The sequence below is a fragment of the Juglans microcarpa x Juglans regia genome, chromosome 3S (assembly GCF_004785595.1).
Source record: "Juglans microcarpa x Juglans regia isolate MS1-56 chromosome 3S, Jm3101_v1.0, whole genome shotgun sequence".
In the NCBI taxonomy this organism is placed as follows: domain Eukaryota; kingdom Viridiplantae; phylum Streptophyta; class Magnoliopsida; order Fagales; family Juglandaceae; genus Juglans; species Juglans microcarpa x Juglans regia.
The window spans coordinates 21056643-21070583 of NC_054599.1; the positions used below are offsets into that span (position 1 = coordinate 21056643).

General features: G+C 33.1%; 2 protein-coding genes and 1 non-coding gene across 3 annotated transcripts; 2 read left to right on the forward strand and 1 right to left on the reverse strand.

Moving 5' to 3' along the window:
- Positions 1 to 397: 397 nt before the first annotated feature.
- LOC121257317 lies at positions 398 to 2795 on the reverse strand. The gene is made up of 3 exons (XM_041158278.1): positions 2450 to 2795; positions 1157 to 1245; positions 398 to 754 (listed from the first exon to the last, which is right to left on the reverse strand). The coding sequence occupies exons 1-3, from the start codon at positions 2486 to 2488 to the stop codon at positions 607 to 609; spliced, it is 276 nt and encodes a 91-aa protein (XP_041014212.1). The 5' UTR covers positions 2489 to 2795; the 3' UTR covers positions 398 to 606.
- Positions 2796 to 4281: 1486 nt separating this feature from the next.
- Positions 4282 to 4355, forward strand: TRNAV-AAC. Its single transcript has one exon. It is a non-coding gene; the product is annotated as a tRNA-Val (tRNA).
- Positions 4356 to 9390: 5035 nt separating this feature from the next.
- Positions 9391 to 12684, forward strand: LOC121257318 (glyceraldehyde-3-phosphate dehydrogenase, cytosolic-like). The gene is made up of 12 exons (XM_041158280.1): positions 9391 to 9513; positions 9638 to 9670; positions 9782 to 9882; positions 9994 to 10109; positions 10239 to 10338; positions 10549 to 10695; positions 10801 to 10861; positions 10960 to 11057; positions 11351 to 11493; positions 11657 to 11740; positions 11969 to 12058; positions 12396 to 12684. The coding sequence occupies exons 1-12, from the start codon at positions 9510 to 9512 to the stop codon at positions 12442 to 12444; spliced, it is 1026 nt and encodes a 341-aa protein (XP_041014214.1). The 5' UTR covers positions 9391 to 9509; the 3' UTR covers positions 12445 to 12684.
- Positions 12685 to 13941: the final 1257 nt, after the last annotated feature.

Here is a 13941-nt window from a genome sequence, read left to right on the forward strand (position 1 = left end):
ATTGTGCTCTTGGAATTGCACAATTAACTTTGTCTTCAAAGCAATCTTTATTCTTGACAAGTAGGGCAACCTTTAGACCATGAAGTCATTGTTATACTCATATCAGCATATACACAACACACATAGCTACAATAGGATGAGGTGGATCATGACTGTGAGCTAGTGAAGATGCTGTAACTTTTCTTCTTTGTAGCAAAACTATGTCGATGGCATACTGATTAGAGAGAAACAAAAATAAGTTTGATCATGGTGCAAGTTTATTTTTCCTTTCTCAACATGTTCTTAATTTTTCTCTTGTTATCTGGCTGGCCTTCTGATGCAATCCTATGATCAGAAAATACGAGAACCAAGCACACACACCCGATCAAATATGAGAGAACTAGCAATAAAGTTAAGGTTGAATTTCCAAGAAAATCGACATTATTATTCGATGGTCAAGATCATGAATCAATGATTTGGCAACCTGTAGTACAAGCAATTGTCTCATGTTCTGATGTTCATTTAGAAAACAAGTCTTATGTCCTCACCAACTCAATCAATTAAGCAAACAAAAGCCATTTTCAAAAGTCCAATTTCTAGCAAGGTGGAAAGATCCCAGTATTTGAGTCAGTTTGGATCTGAGAAGAACTTGTTGACGGATGGCATGATCTCAGGGGATTTGTTGCGCACAAACTTCCTGAGGCCATGTTCTTTATATTTCTCACCCTCTTCAAAGTTCTCAAGCACTCCTGCAGCTCTCTTCTCCTTGATAACCCTGATGGCATATCAAAATCTTGATTTGTTAAACCATTATAAGCTTCCATTGAATTACACAAATGCACATGGCAGCATTGTATCAATATTATAGAACCACAAGATGCTCATACATAGTTCTCTAATCAAATACTATCAGTTCACGAAGATTGAAGCGTATTGTGAGCCAAATATCAGAGAAGATCTTATTGCATGTTAGTTTGATTCCCTGGAACAGATATATAAGGATTGTATAATTAAAGCACTATAAGATGCTAAGCCTGAAGGGAGGGCTTGCAATCAGTTACAAAGAATTCTCAAAAGCACTTGTATGTTTAGATTGGCAGTTTGCTTCGAGCTTATAAAATATCAGCAAAAATCAAATTAGACTGGTAATGTAGGAGTGTGTAAAACAGATATATACCTCACTTCAGGGTTGGTGCAGATATTTCTTACAAGTTGCATGCCGCAAATACCAACAGCAACACCAACCGCGGCAAAGAGTGGATATACCTATATACCAATAGAAAAAAGAAACAGGAAGACATTGGCATTTAGTGAACCTTATTTAATTTGAATACCATGGTTGCATGCTAGTGAAAATCTTATCATACGGTGGTTAATCTTCCAGAATAAGCACGGACAGAAAAAAAGTGGGCTAGTTAAGCCTTGTGTTCTTCGATTTGAAGACCTTGGCAAGACGACTAAAATTTCTTTGAATAACTATCTCACACGGATGACAATAGAAGAAGTTGTGAGGTTAATGAAAAGGATACTGCTTTCAGGGTCTCAATCGTTCTGCAAATGAATACATCTGTCTGAGTCTAGCAAATGAGCGTGCTATGGTTTGTTGCACTAGGTTGTGTAATGAATGATATCACTCAAATGTCATCACAAAAAAAAAGGGGATGAGAACAAAAAACAAAAACAGAACCAAGCAGAAAAAGCAAGATGATTTCTTCATGGCTGTCCTTTATGCCGAATGCACAGAATCCATGATCACCAAAGGATTTCTAGTAATTAAACAAACTAATTGTCTGCTCCATCGTATCATTCTATTGCAAATGTCGGTCAAATTTCAGTTTGTGTAAAATATCGGGATATGAACAATCAAGACACCAGTTGTCTGGTCCAATAGCCAATAGGCATCCATCAACGACATCACAACCAGTTCTGGGTATTAATGCTACTTTTAATTGTAATTTCACAGCATTAGGCCGAACTAGACATATCAAACAAGGTAGCTTTCATCAAAATCTGTTACCATTGTTCAATTGTTTCAACATCTAAAGGCTGACCAGAAATCAAGGTTTGTTAACCACAAGCCGTTTCTAGTCATCCCAATGGACCAAAAATCAGAGAGAAAAATTGAGCTGTCTATCCCAATGCTACTTTTGTTGTTAACGAGTCCTGTTTTTATTACAATTGAGCTACTAGCTAAACGCACAGGCATATAAGAAATCGAAAATTAACCAATCAGCCCAGATACCTGAAAATATAGTGGCTATAACCCAAAGATATATACATATATATATATATATATATATATTATCGAATAAATGCATCAACAAAATATAACATGAGTTTTGCTTCGTATGTAGTAGCAACCAAAGGTCCAAAATAACAGAAAATGCCTAGAAACAAACGAAAATAACATAAAATGTTAGTGAAAAAAACCTCTCCTTTTTTGCACTGATCAGATACAGAAGTCACGTACCTCAGGCCTCAACCATCTGTTGACGGCGGAGGAAGCCATAGCGGAGAGACGCAGGAGAGACGCAGAGAAGAGACCAACCAAGGAAAGAAGGACCCCTTCCCCAAGAAACTTTGAGACGACAATTCCGAGAAACTTAACAAACAAAAGAAAATCGAAGCACTCAGAACAAAAGGAGAAGATATCGGAAGCTATATCTGGTCTATATATGGAAAGCAATGGGTTTTTTGGGCGGTGGATTTTAATGCAGACTCCGAAAATGCAGGAGGGTCGTGTGTGTACGGTAAGGAAAGGGTCAGCAATGACAGGAGCCGAAAAATGTCAAGTGGTTGGCAATGGAGCGGTGGGCGAGCGGGTTGCTATTCCTATGTTTTTGGTATTCAAAGTCAAAGGTCCTCGTTTCAACTGAGATTTCCTCCAATGTTGTGCAATTTTCTGACTCAAAAACTTTCTTCAACTTGAAAAAAAGATAAATAAATTATAGATCTTGTGCTACTCGTCGTAATATGGACCTTAATATTCTAATTCAGTGAGTTTTTTTGTTGGTGTTCATCTCAGAAGGAAAAATTTACAAAGTTTTTTTTTATTAAAAGATAATTCTAAGAATCATAAAAGTTTCATTTTACAGAGTATAAAGTCTAGTTTGTTTTTACAATTCTTTTCAATTCATCTTATATAATTATTACAATTTTATCAAATTCTCACATAAAATAAAATAAATAATTCAATATTTTTAAATCTCAAAATAAAAATAATATTTAAAAAATATATTTTAATAGTATTTTATTCTACTTTTAACTTTAATTTAAGTTCATCTCATCTTATCTGCGGAAACAAATGAAACTTAATAGAAGTAGATATTTAGTATTGATTAATACTTTAGCTATAAAATAATTTTATAAGAATAAATATACAAATTGACATAATTTAATAAAAAACTCATATTATAAAATAAATTTTTATTTTTATTTTTAAAATTAGTTTTAAATTTTTAGCATTACTGGCACTGAGAATGATGAAGAATGTTTGGATTATAAAATTATAAAAAATCATAAAATTATAAAATTATAAAATTACTGGCACCTCGAATATTCTGCTTTATTTTTTCCATGGAGTTGCGTGCTGACCAAGAATATGATGTTTAAAAGGATCTCGAAGAATATTATTCCTTCCAATGTGCCTAACACACTGAATTTTGGTGGGAGAGAGGAAAAAAAAAATGGAAATCTACAAGACTACATATTTTAGAGGCTTCAACTCGACAATGATTTGTTATAGAGACCGAAGGAATGCAAGAACACAATGAACGTGTTTCTTTTTTTGGCTATCCTTGACCTTAGCAAATCATTCTTTAGACGTAATTTAGTTAAAAGAAAATGATATTTGCAGTTGTATATATGTACATGTCAATTTATTTAAAACAAATTAGTAAACTTTGAATTTATATAAAAAAATTATTTTTTAATAATGAATCATAATTTTTTTTTAAAAAAAAATATGAAACTTGCATAACCTATAACTATAATTAAAATTATTCTTTAAAAACTTGTATACAATTCATGACAAGTTTTGTTAAGCCATGCATGCTTCCTTTCTTATTCTGTTCTAAGTTCTGGTGACGATGATTAAATTTTGAGCAATGAGACGCATCAACCGCACTCTCTGCACACTCAACGTGATTTTTTTTTTTTCTTCCTCATCACGGTATGCTACGACTACAGTGGATGATGTAAATAATTTCTCTTAAATTTTTAACAGCCAAAATTTATTGATTGTGAAGAAGTTTCAGCTTCTTTATGTTTTTATTAGTATGGGGTCCAAATAGAAGAATAAGCGGTGTCGTGGTGTAGTTGGTTATCACGTCAGTCTAACACACTGAAGGTCTCCGGTTCGAACCCGGGCGACGCCATTTGCTGAGTTCCTTTTTAATTTTTGCCTCCGGTTCAATCTCTATAAAGAAGGACGTCTCGTAAAGGAGGAGTAGATTGCCATCCAGACAGGTTGACGGAAAGAAAGGAGGGATGTTGGTATGGGCGAGTGGCCATGGACCCTCCCATATTATCAGGGCCAATGGCCACCGTTTCCCTTTTTTATTTTTTTATTTACTTAATTGTTAAGTAAATATTTTTTAATGAATTTATAATTTTTATTTTTTTTATATATTTTTTAATAGATTTAAAAAATATTTAAGAAAACAAAAATAAATAAAAATAAGTACAATTGCCTATTCTATGGATGAATAGTTGATTTAAAAAAACAAAAATAAATAAAAATAAATACAATTGCCTATTCAATGGATGAATAGCTGGACTCCTTTTGCGGGAGTAGCACCCAATGTTTTGAATTTCATACAATACGATTGAAATATACTATTTTTGTAGTGTAGCCGGTACATAAAATGATATAGTTTCGTATTGGTCAGAATTTTGACCGTTTTGACTCGTATCAACCTATATTTCGATCCATACTGACCGATATTTCAGTCTTTACTTTTTTTTTATTTTTTTTATTTTTTCAAATTACAAGTCTATTATTTGAAATTTATATATATAATTTATTCATATAGCATGATAACATAACACATAAATTTTTAAAATTGAGGTATTGGATTCGACCCCCTCCCTGAATCCAAAAGAAAAATGTGGCCCAATTTTTTTTATATAAAAAGAAAATTGTCTAAATCATTTTATTTTTATAATATTATAAGTTTGAGAAATGATATTTACAGTTTTAGAGTGTATAAATTTCACGTAACTTCTTTTAAAAAGTAATAGTACATACAATCGTAGAGTGCGCAAGTACTGTGCAGTTATTTTGAAAAAGAGTGGGGTACACTATTAATTTTTTTTTTCATGTGGGTCTCTTATTTATTCACTTTGTCAAATTGATTACGCGTGCGCTTGTACGCTCACGATTTCAATTATCATTTCTCATGCACAAAACTTTCCAACCCTATAAATTCGATTTTATGTTGAAAACTTGCAGAGTATTTTTTTATTTTTTATTTTTTTGCAAAAGTGCTGAAACTTTTAGTTGATTGTTTACAATATTAGTCGGGCGAGAGAAGAAATATAACAATAGAGTCATGTTAGGCTGCTGCCCAACAATGACTATTGACCGTGCCGTCTAACACAAATTTATATTTATATTTTTTTCATTTTTTAACATATTTTAATTTTTTTTAAAAAAATATATCAATACACGAAAAGTTCCTTCTTTAATTATTAAGTAAAAAAATTAAAAAAATAAATACATGAACGATCAAAGTGAAGAGGCAAACTCAGGCGGCATATTAACATTTTTCATAACAATAATCATGGCCGCCAACTCCATTGTCATCATCATCGTCAGTATTTTAACAAAGCATATGCTTCTATTTGAGTAAGGTCTCGTTTGGATAGCGAGAAAATATTATAAAAATATTAATTTTTTAATATTATTATTATTTTAGAATTTAAAAAAGTTGAATTGTTTATTATATTTTGTATGAGAATTTGAGAAAGTTTTAATAATGAGATGAGATGAAATGAAATGAGTTGAGAGTGTTTTTATATCCAAACATGACCTAAATTAACTCATATTATAATCTGCTTTATGTGATGCTAAACAATTTTAAAATCTGTAATTTGAACCTTTTGCTTTTGTTTAGATTCGGCTTGCAAAAAGGCATTGGCTGCTATACTATTTATCCCTTTTTAAAGATAAATATTACTCTACCATCTGAGGTATATCACTTAATTTGTTCTATTGACATAGCATCACACGGTGTACCACGTGATTTATTAAAAAAAATTAAAAATATAAATATAAAAAGAATAGAGAAAAATTATTAGAGTTTCAATTTTTTATTTTTTGTGTTTTCAAACATCATTTTGTTTTAAATTTTTTTTTAATGATAATACCATATCAACATGACAACGTGAGCGGTATAACTGGAGCAGCACAATAAGAATACTCTTTTTTTTTAAATGTAGGCAAACTATTTATTCAATTTAAACCAAATTGAGTTATACAATTAATTAATTCAACCTAAAACAATTGCATGAAACTGATCACATATGTAATGTTCCAACATTTGTTAGAATAAGGTCCCGTTTGAATTTGAAAAGTGTTTCATCTCATCTCATGATTACAATTTTTTTAAATTTTTACATAAAATATAATAACAATTCAACTTTTTCAAATCTCACTTTAACTTTTTCAAATCTCAAAATAATAATAATATTAAAAAATAATATTCTAACAATATTTTTTAAACTTTCATTTTTTATCTAAAATCATCACATCTCATCTCTGAATCTAAATAAACTTAATTAATAACAAAAGGTTGAGGTGGAAGTGTGAACTTTTTAAATATATATATATATATTTATATATATGGGAGAGCAAATATCAATCCTTATAAAATTTCTGTATAAAAATAATTTTAAAAAAAAATTCATTTTTATAAAATTTCAGTGGGCCATTTGATTCTGGCCGTGCCTCCTACCAACTAAACTTTACCAAAACAAGCTTTATTATTAAGCAATTTGATTCCATGAAATTCAAATTAATCCCATTAACACGGACCAATAACTTCCAAGTTTGCTATTAGTGATATCGTCTCTGACCTTTAACCGATCAATCCATTTCAAAATCTGACATCTCCTCTTGATCCATAATGTGGAGGGTGCGAGACATTATTGACATGATATTATTTGATTAAAAAGATAAATTTTAAATTGAATTATCTTATAAATCAAACCATCACATGTATATTTCATGTCGACTTATAAATAGTATAGCTTTGTTCATCTTTGGAGATTTATTGAATGGTTGCAAAAAATAGTCTAAATATCGAAACTCTAATTAAAACAAATAATAAAAAAAAAAACTCACTTTTGTGCTCGTATATAATATATTGGCAAGTGTGCGAAATTAGGGAGTTAGAATTAAGCTAATTAAGCTATCCGACTTGTTTAATTAAATAAACAGTAATTTTAGATATAATTATGAATTATACAAGCACCGCATACTCATTTAGAAAAATAGTAGAGTCTATTAGTAAAAAATTAAATTTTCATATGAGTCTCATATTTAATTATTATTTTTTAAATGAATGTGCGGTGTTTACGCATTCTATAATTGCAAATATCATTTATTTTAAGTGAATTAGATTAAATTTTACTCAATCCGAACACATATTAACATGATTTGGACACAACACGTAATATTTAGAAACTAATAATTAAATTGTTATTAACAGATACAACTTAATTAAATAACTCAAACCTGTTTAAGTTGATGTTTTGGATTATGTTTTGAAATTTGAATAAATTGTATTGTCTTTTTTGTTTTACTTAGATGTTTAAAAATGTTATAATGATTTGATGAAAAAGTTAAAAATTTGAAATTAAAAAATGTTATGTGTTTGAGTGACGTTTGAAAATAAAATTATAAAATGTTTTGAGATGATCTCATTTCATCTAAGTGGCAAAATATAGCCTTATGAACAAAGCCATAACTCAAAATTTGCGAGGGATATTTTTTTTTTTTTTGTCAATCTCTCTATTATCATTTATAAATTATTGTTTCAATCCTGTGTAAAGAAAATTCACAATAAATAATCGCCATTTGTTATCAATCTTTTTGTTAATTAAATAACTATTAACTTGTTTTATTGATATTATATGAACTAATTATTCAGACAAGAAAACATGTAGTAATTATATTATATATAGATATTACCGTGCTTTCAAAGTATATCATTGGTTCTGTCATACTTTGACAGTTCAAGATTGCCAAGTTTTATAAGGTATAAATTTCGTGTAATCCGAATCTCACAAAAGAATTCTGCACACTGCTGCCTTCCCCTCTCCTGTGCCCTTTCCCTTCCCCTTTCCGCCTTTCCCTCTCTTTTTCTCCCTCTCTATGCCCGCCAGGGTGGTTAGAGACTACATCAGAGTAGCTAGAAGCCGCCAATAGTCCAAACGACATCATCTACAGAGACATGGGAGCTCACGCCGTGCACGTTTTGTGCACTGTGTCGTAGCCAAGATGGTCGTGACTTGCGTGGCTGACAACTGCTGTCCGTCGGTTGGGGTGGTCAGGAACCACCCCTGAGATGGTAGACATTGTCGGCGAGGAAAAGGGGAGAAAGAGGCACGAGAGAGAGGGAGAAAAAAAAAAGATGTGGCACATTAGTAATGCGCCACATCAGAGTGTGAAATCTTTTTGTAAAATTTACTTGTGTCTCTAACAATCCTCTATTGTAAAATTATATTATAATAATATTTTAATTTTATAATAAAATGATACTTGCTGTCGTGAGTATATAAGTACCGCGTAATCATTTTAAAAAAATTTAATAAATATGAAACTCACATAAAAAAAATAAATTTTTTAATAATAAACTTCACTCTTTTTAAAAATAACTATATAATACTTACACATTCCATAATTATATATAATATTATTCATCTCTTTATTATTTATAATTTATTTAATTATTATTTATAAAATTCTATCTTTATCTCACTTTCCAAACCAGTTTCAAAAATTTCGATTCCCCGTATCAGCGCGTGACCCACCGTTTCTAAAATCAGCTGCTACATACATGATACAGCACTGGAATTTTCAAAACCTTCAATGTGGGCGCGTGACAAGCCCACTGGTTTTCAGGCGCTCTCTCTCTCTCTCTCTCTCTCTCTCTCTCTGCCTAACCCACCGATTCCCCTGCCTAACCCACCGATTCGCCTGCTTTATTTTGAAGGTTAAAACCTAAAATTTTGAAGATTTTCAAAACTTTATCTTTCATTATTATAATTTTTTTTAAATTATTATATAAAATAAAATAAAAAATTTAATTTTTTTTAAATTTTAAAATAAAAATAACATTAAAAAAATATATTTTAATAATATTTTATTTAATTTATTAATTTTAATGTGAATTATCTCATCATACATCTGTCCTTAAATAATCACCAATCGCATGCTCACTGATCTGTGTGTTCACTCTCTTCTCTGAGTTTCTACTTTCTCCCCATCTCAGCTCTCTATTCAGTGCCGTCTTCCCCCGATCGCCATGGGTAACTAGTTCAAATACCGTCTTCTGTTCCTTCATTTTTCCGTGATTCGTTTCGTTTGCTGATTTGCTTTTCGTTTCCATCCTTTTGTATTGCTTATTTTTTATTTTTTGGTTTTTTTTTACAGCCTCGGACAAGAAGATCAAGATCGGAATCAACGGTAAATTTTCCGATCTAAGTGTTTGTGTAATTTTATTTTTTTTTACCCGTTCTGGTAGATGATTTTCCGATGAGTTCTGTTTGTTTGTTCGTATACTGTTCTGATCTGTAGGGTTCGGAAGGATTGGTCGATTGGTCGCGAGGGTTGTTCTTCAGCGAAACGATGTCGAACTTGTCGCCGTTAACGATCCCTTCATTACCACTGACTACATGGTAAAATGAAAAACAAAAAACAAAACAAAACAGTGTACAGACCGTATTATTAGCGAGAAAACTTGGATCTGTGTGAGACGAGGGTCATACTAATAACTGAGTATTTGACAGACATATATGTTCAAGTACGACACCGTTCACGGTCACTGGAAGCACCACGACATCAAGGTGAAGGACTCTAATACCCTTCTCTTTGGCGAGAAGGCCGTCACTGTTTTCGGCGTCAGGTAACGGTTTCCATTTTCCATATTTCATCGCATAATCGGTGCATGCTTCTTTCTAGTGTGTGGTAGTGTGAAGTATGGCCATCAGACTCAAAAGACGCTTTTTTTTTTTTGTGTGTGGATGGATTTCAGGAACCCAGAAGAGATCCCATGGGGACAGACTGGAGCCGAGTATATCGTTGAGTCTACTGGTGTTTTCACCGATAAGGAAAAGGCCGCTGCCCACTTAAAGGTTAGATCTTTTCGAATAAGTTAAGGTTTATTACGAGTCTTGTGAACGGAACTTTTTTTGGTTGGAAAGAAAATCATCTCGCTCTTTCTCTTTGAATTTTCTTGTATGATTCGATTGGTTATACTTATATAGAATGAGAATTAGAAATGGGGTTTATCTGTTGGGTTTTTCATAGTGGGGGCTTTTTGACTTGAATTGTTTGATAATCAGGGTGGTGCCAAGAAGGTCATCATTTCTGCTCCAAGCAAAGATGCACCCATGTTTGTTGTGGGTGTGAACGAGAAAGAATACAAACCCGAGCTTGACATTGTTTCCAACGCTAGTTGCACCACCAACTGCCTTGCTCCCCTTGCCAAGGTTTGTTTTGAAATTGATTTATATGGTTATGACCACTCTTCACGTTATTTTTTTATTTTTGCGAATTATTGTGCTTAACTCTGGTGGTATGAAATTTGTGTATAGGTTATCAATGACAATTTTGGAATTGTTGAGGGTCTCATGACCACCGTCCACTCTATCACCGGTAAGTTGTTGGTAATATAACAATCCTTCTGTGAAGTAGTTTTGGCTGTATGAATTGATGGCTTTAGTGAATATTGGTCGCTGTGTTTTGTGATTCAGCCACACAGAAGACTGTTGATGGGCCTTCAAGCAAGGACTGGAGGGGTGGAAGAGCTGCTTCCTTCAACATTATCCCTAGCAGCACCGGAGCTGCCAAGGTAGTTAACTACTTTTTATTGACAGTGTTGTTTGCTGTTGAGCATGGGGCTTGCCTGATTGTATAAATGCTTGTAATTGGTGACTTACGACATGCTAGTTAGAAATCTTTGCCAACTGTCTGGATGCTTAGTTTGGCATGTAAACAGCATATGCGATTGGTGTTCTCTGTCCTTGAATATCTACTGCAATTGGATTCACTTTTAGGAGTTTATGGGGTTTTTATCAGATAAGTATTTTATATTGCTGTATTTAGCAGCCTGACTAATTTGCTGCATGTTTTGTGGTCAAATAGGCTGTGGGGAAAGTTCTTCCGGCACTTAATGGTAAATTGACCGGAATGGCATTCCGTGTACCCACCGTGGATGTTTCAGTCGTTGACCTCACTGTCAGGCTTGAGAAGAAGGCGACCTATGAGGAGATAAAAAATGCCATCAAGTAAGTGTTGGAATATTCATATTGTATACTTAAGACTGTGCAGGTGTCATTGTCTTTAGTGAATCCTTTCTAATCTTACCTGGCAGGACTAGTAGGATATTGATTAATACCTTAGCAAATGTATATCTTTTCTAACTTATGTACTCGCTGTGGCAATGCTCAGGGAGGCATCTGAGGGCAAGCTTAAGGGGATTTTGGGTTACACTGAAGATGATGTGGTGTCTTCAGACTTTGTTGGTGACAACAGGTAGATTAATGCGAGGACCGTTTTCATGTGCTACAATTAATGTTTGTAATTTAATCATATTGCTTGTATCTTTTCTTGAATTTAAATCCATAATTATACACTTTAAGCATGTGTCATGGTTATGTTACAAGAAAATAAGTTGAAGTTTTTGCTTTATTTTACTGTTAGTGAAGGTCTGATATACCATGGTTATTCTAAATTCTAATAATGTTTTATATACTTTTGCAGATCTAGCATATTTGATGCCAAGGCTGGAATTGCATTGAATGACAATTTTGTGAAACTTGTCTCTTGGTATGACAACGAATGGGGCTACAGGTAATCTTATTTTTCCATTGCTTTCTTATGTAGTCCGGACTGTTTTTAAATCTGTGGAACTTATCTCTGTTCTGTTGACTTGTTTGAGGCTTCCTCTCCTACTACCTAGACTTTAGAAACCAAAATATGGTCTATAAAACATGTTATTAGATTCCTTCTCACTTGTTGATTGAGGATGAAATGTCAAGATATGAATTGTTTCAGTAATCGTTATTTCCTTGTCTTTTTGTTGCATTCACTTTCAACACCGGCTTTTTAGCACGTTCTTCTTTCTTGGTCTTTTGTTTTGAAGCTAGATGACAGTTCTAACGACCTTTTTCCTCTCTTGTATTGGCAGCACTCGTGTGGTTGACTTGATTGTCCACATCGCATCTGTACATGCTTGAAGCAAAACCTGAATATTCGAGTGATATTTTTGTTTATGGAGTCGAGGGTTTAGTTACTAGTGTGTCACTCGGTTTGGAGTTTGGAATAAACCTCCCGAGTCTTATTGCTATCTTCTGTCAAACTTTTGCTCGCGGTAGGTCTCTGTTGGATGTTTTATCTTCTTGGATGTTTTGAGAACAAGTGTATCGGAAGCAGTGGACCAGTATCAGCTAATATTAAGGCATTTCATGGTTTTCATATGAATGGGGTTTGCACTTTCCTTTGATGCTCTTTGCCAACATTCTTTTTGTGATTACTAATTCTGTAATTCCCATTAGTAGCCAAGCACCAAACAGAACTGCGTGAGAATGTTTGAATATGGAATTGAAGGCTTGAACTGTGTTCCATGCATGTACTAACTTGAAGCAAAAAGAAGTCGCTAATAATGCACTAATTTGTGTTCTCGAGATTGTACTTTGCTGGGTGTTTATGCCTCTCTCTAAAGCGTTTTCTTGGTATGCTGTTTGCCTCTGTGTTGCTGGTCGGAGCACCAGAGTCGCGTGATCTTGAGGACAAAAGATTTACTTTTTACCCACGAGGGTCCGTGTTTTCAAAATGCATGGATTGCTAAACCGGGTCGGATGAAACCTTTTCAATATAAGCACCTCTCTTTCTAGTTCGGCTAATTGAGCTTTCGCCCACAAGAACCCCTACTGATCACTACTCGTCTAAGGGCATGGTTTGATGCTGAAGGCACATCTCTCTGTCTGTTTGTTTAATGTTGCTTAGCATTCTCATCACAAGGTTATTAGGAATATAATTATTCTCAGATATTCTTAAATTATTTCATTATTATTTACCAACTTTTCATTATCATCTGAAATACTCGTTATCAATGTATTATGTGAGTGCTACACGGGTTAACAATTAATGTTGTATCCTATACTTTTTACGGTCCCATTCGTGACTGAGCCAAGAAACATAAGCCTGAAACTATGGTTTATTGCCTCTTTATTTTTTGTTTTATCTACTCTCATTTCGGGCATTGGGTTGCGGTAACTTTTTGTATGGGAGTTTTATTACACGAGAAATGCTTTGGGTCCCGAATTTGTCTCGAATGAGATTTTTTTTTATTTAGTGATTAAGAAAATATTTTTTAATGATACTTATAATGAGAAGTATTATAATTTTTTTTTTAAAAGTAAAAACTATATATATATATATATATATATCAATGAGTAACTAAGTACATTGGACGTATATAAGAAAATACCTATAGTCCATTCTAGAGAGCTCTTAATGACCCCAAGCCCGAATACAATGGAATACACCAAGCCCGAATTGGAATAGAACACACATTCCCAACCCCAATCCCTTGTTTTCCTGTAAGATTAATACTCCACCCTAAACTCCCTCTATGAAGATGTCTTCATAATGCCCTCCTTTTAGTCTTCACTCGACTTGAGCTACTTGTCAAGACTCCATAAAAAATCGCACTAGAACAAGGTCTTAGGCAT

Coding starts and splice junctions, on each gene's coding strand:
- LOC121257317 (XM_041158278.1), bottom strand. CDS start 2,488: ATGGCTTCCTCCGCCGTCAACAGATGGTTGAGGCCTGAG. Junction 1,246..2,449: donor ACAGATGGTTGAGGCCTGAG/GTACGTGACTTC, acceptor ATTGGTATATAG/GTATATCCACTCTTTGCCGC. Junction 755..1,156: donor TGCACCAACCCTGAAGTGAG/GTATATATCTGT, acceptor ATATGCCATCAG/GGTTATCAAGGAGAAGAGAG.
- LOC121257318 (XM_041158280.1), top strand. Junction 9,883..9,993: donor TCATTACCACTGACTACATG/GTAAAATGAAAA, acceptor AGTATTTGACAG/ACATATATGTTCAAGTACGA. Junction 11,741..11,968: donor GACTTTGTTGGTGACAACAG/GTAGATTAATGC, acceptor ATACTTTTGCAG/ATCTAGCATATTTGATGCCA.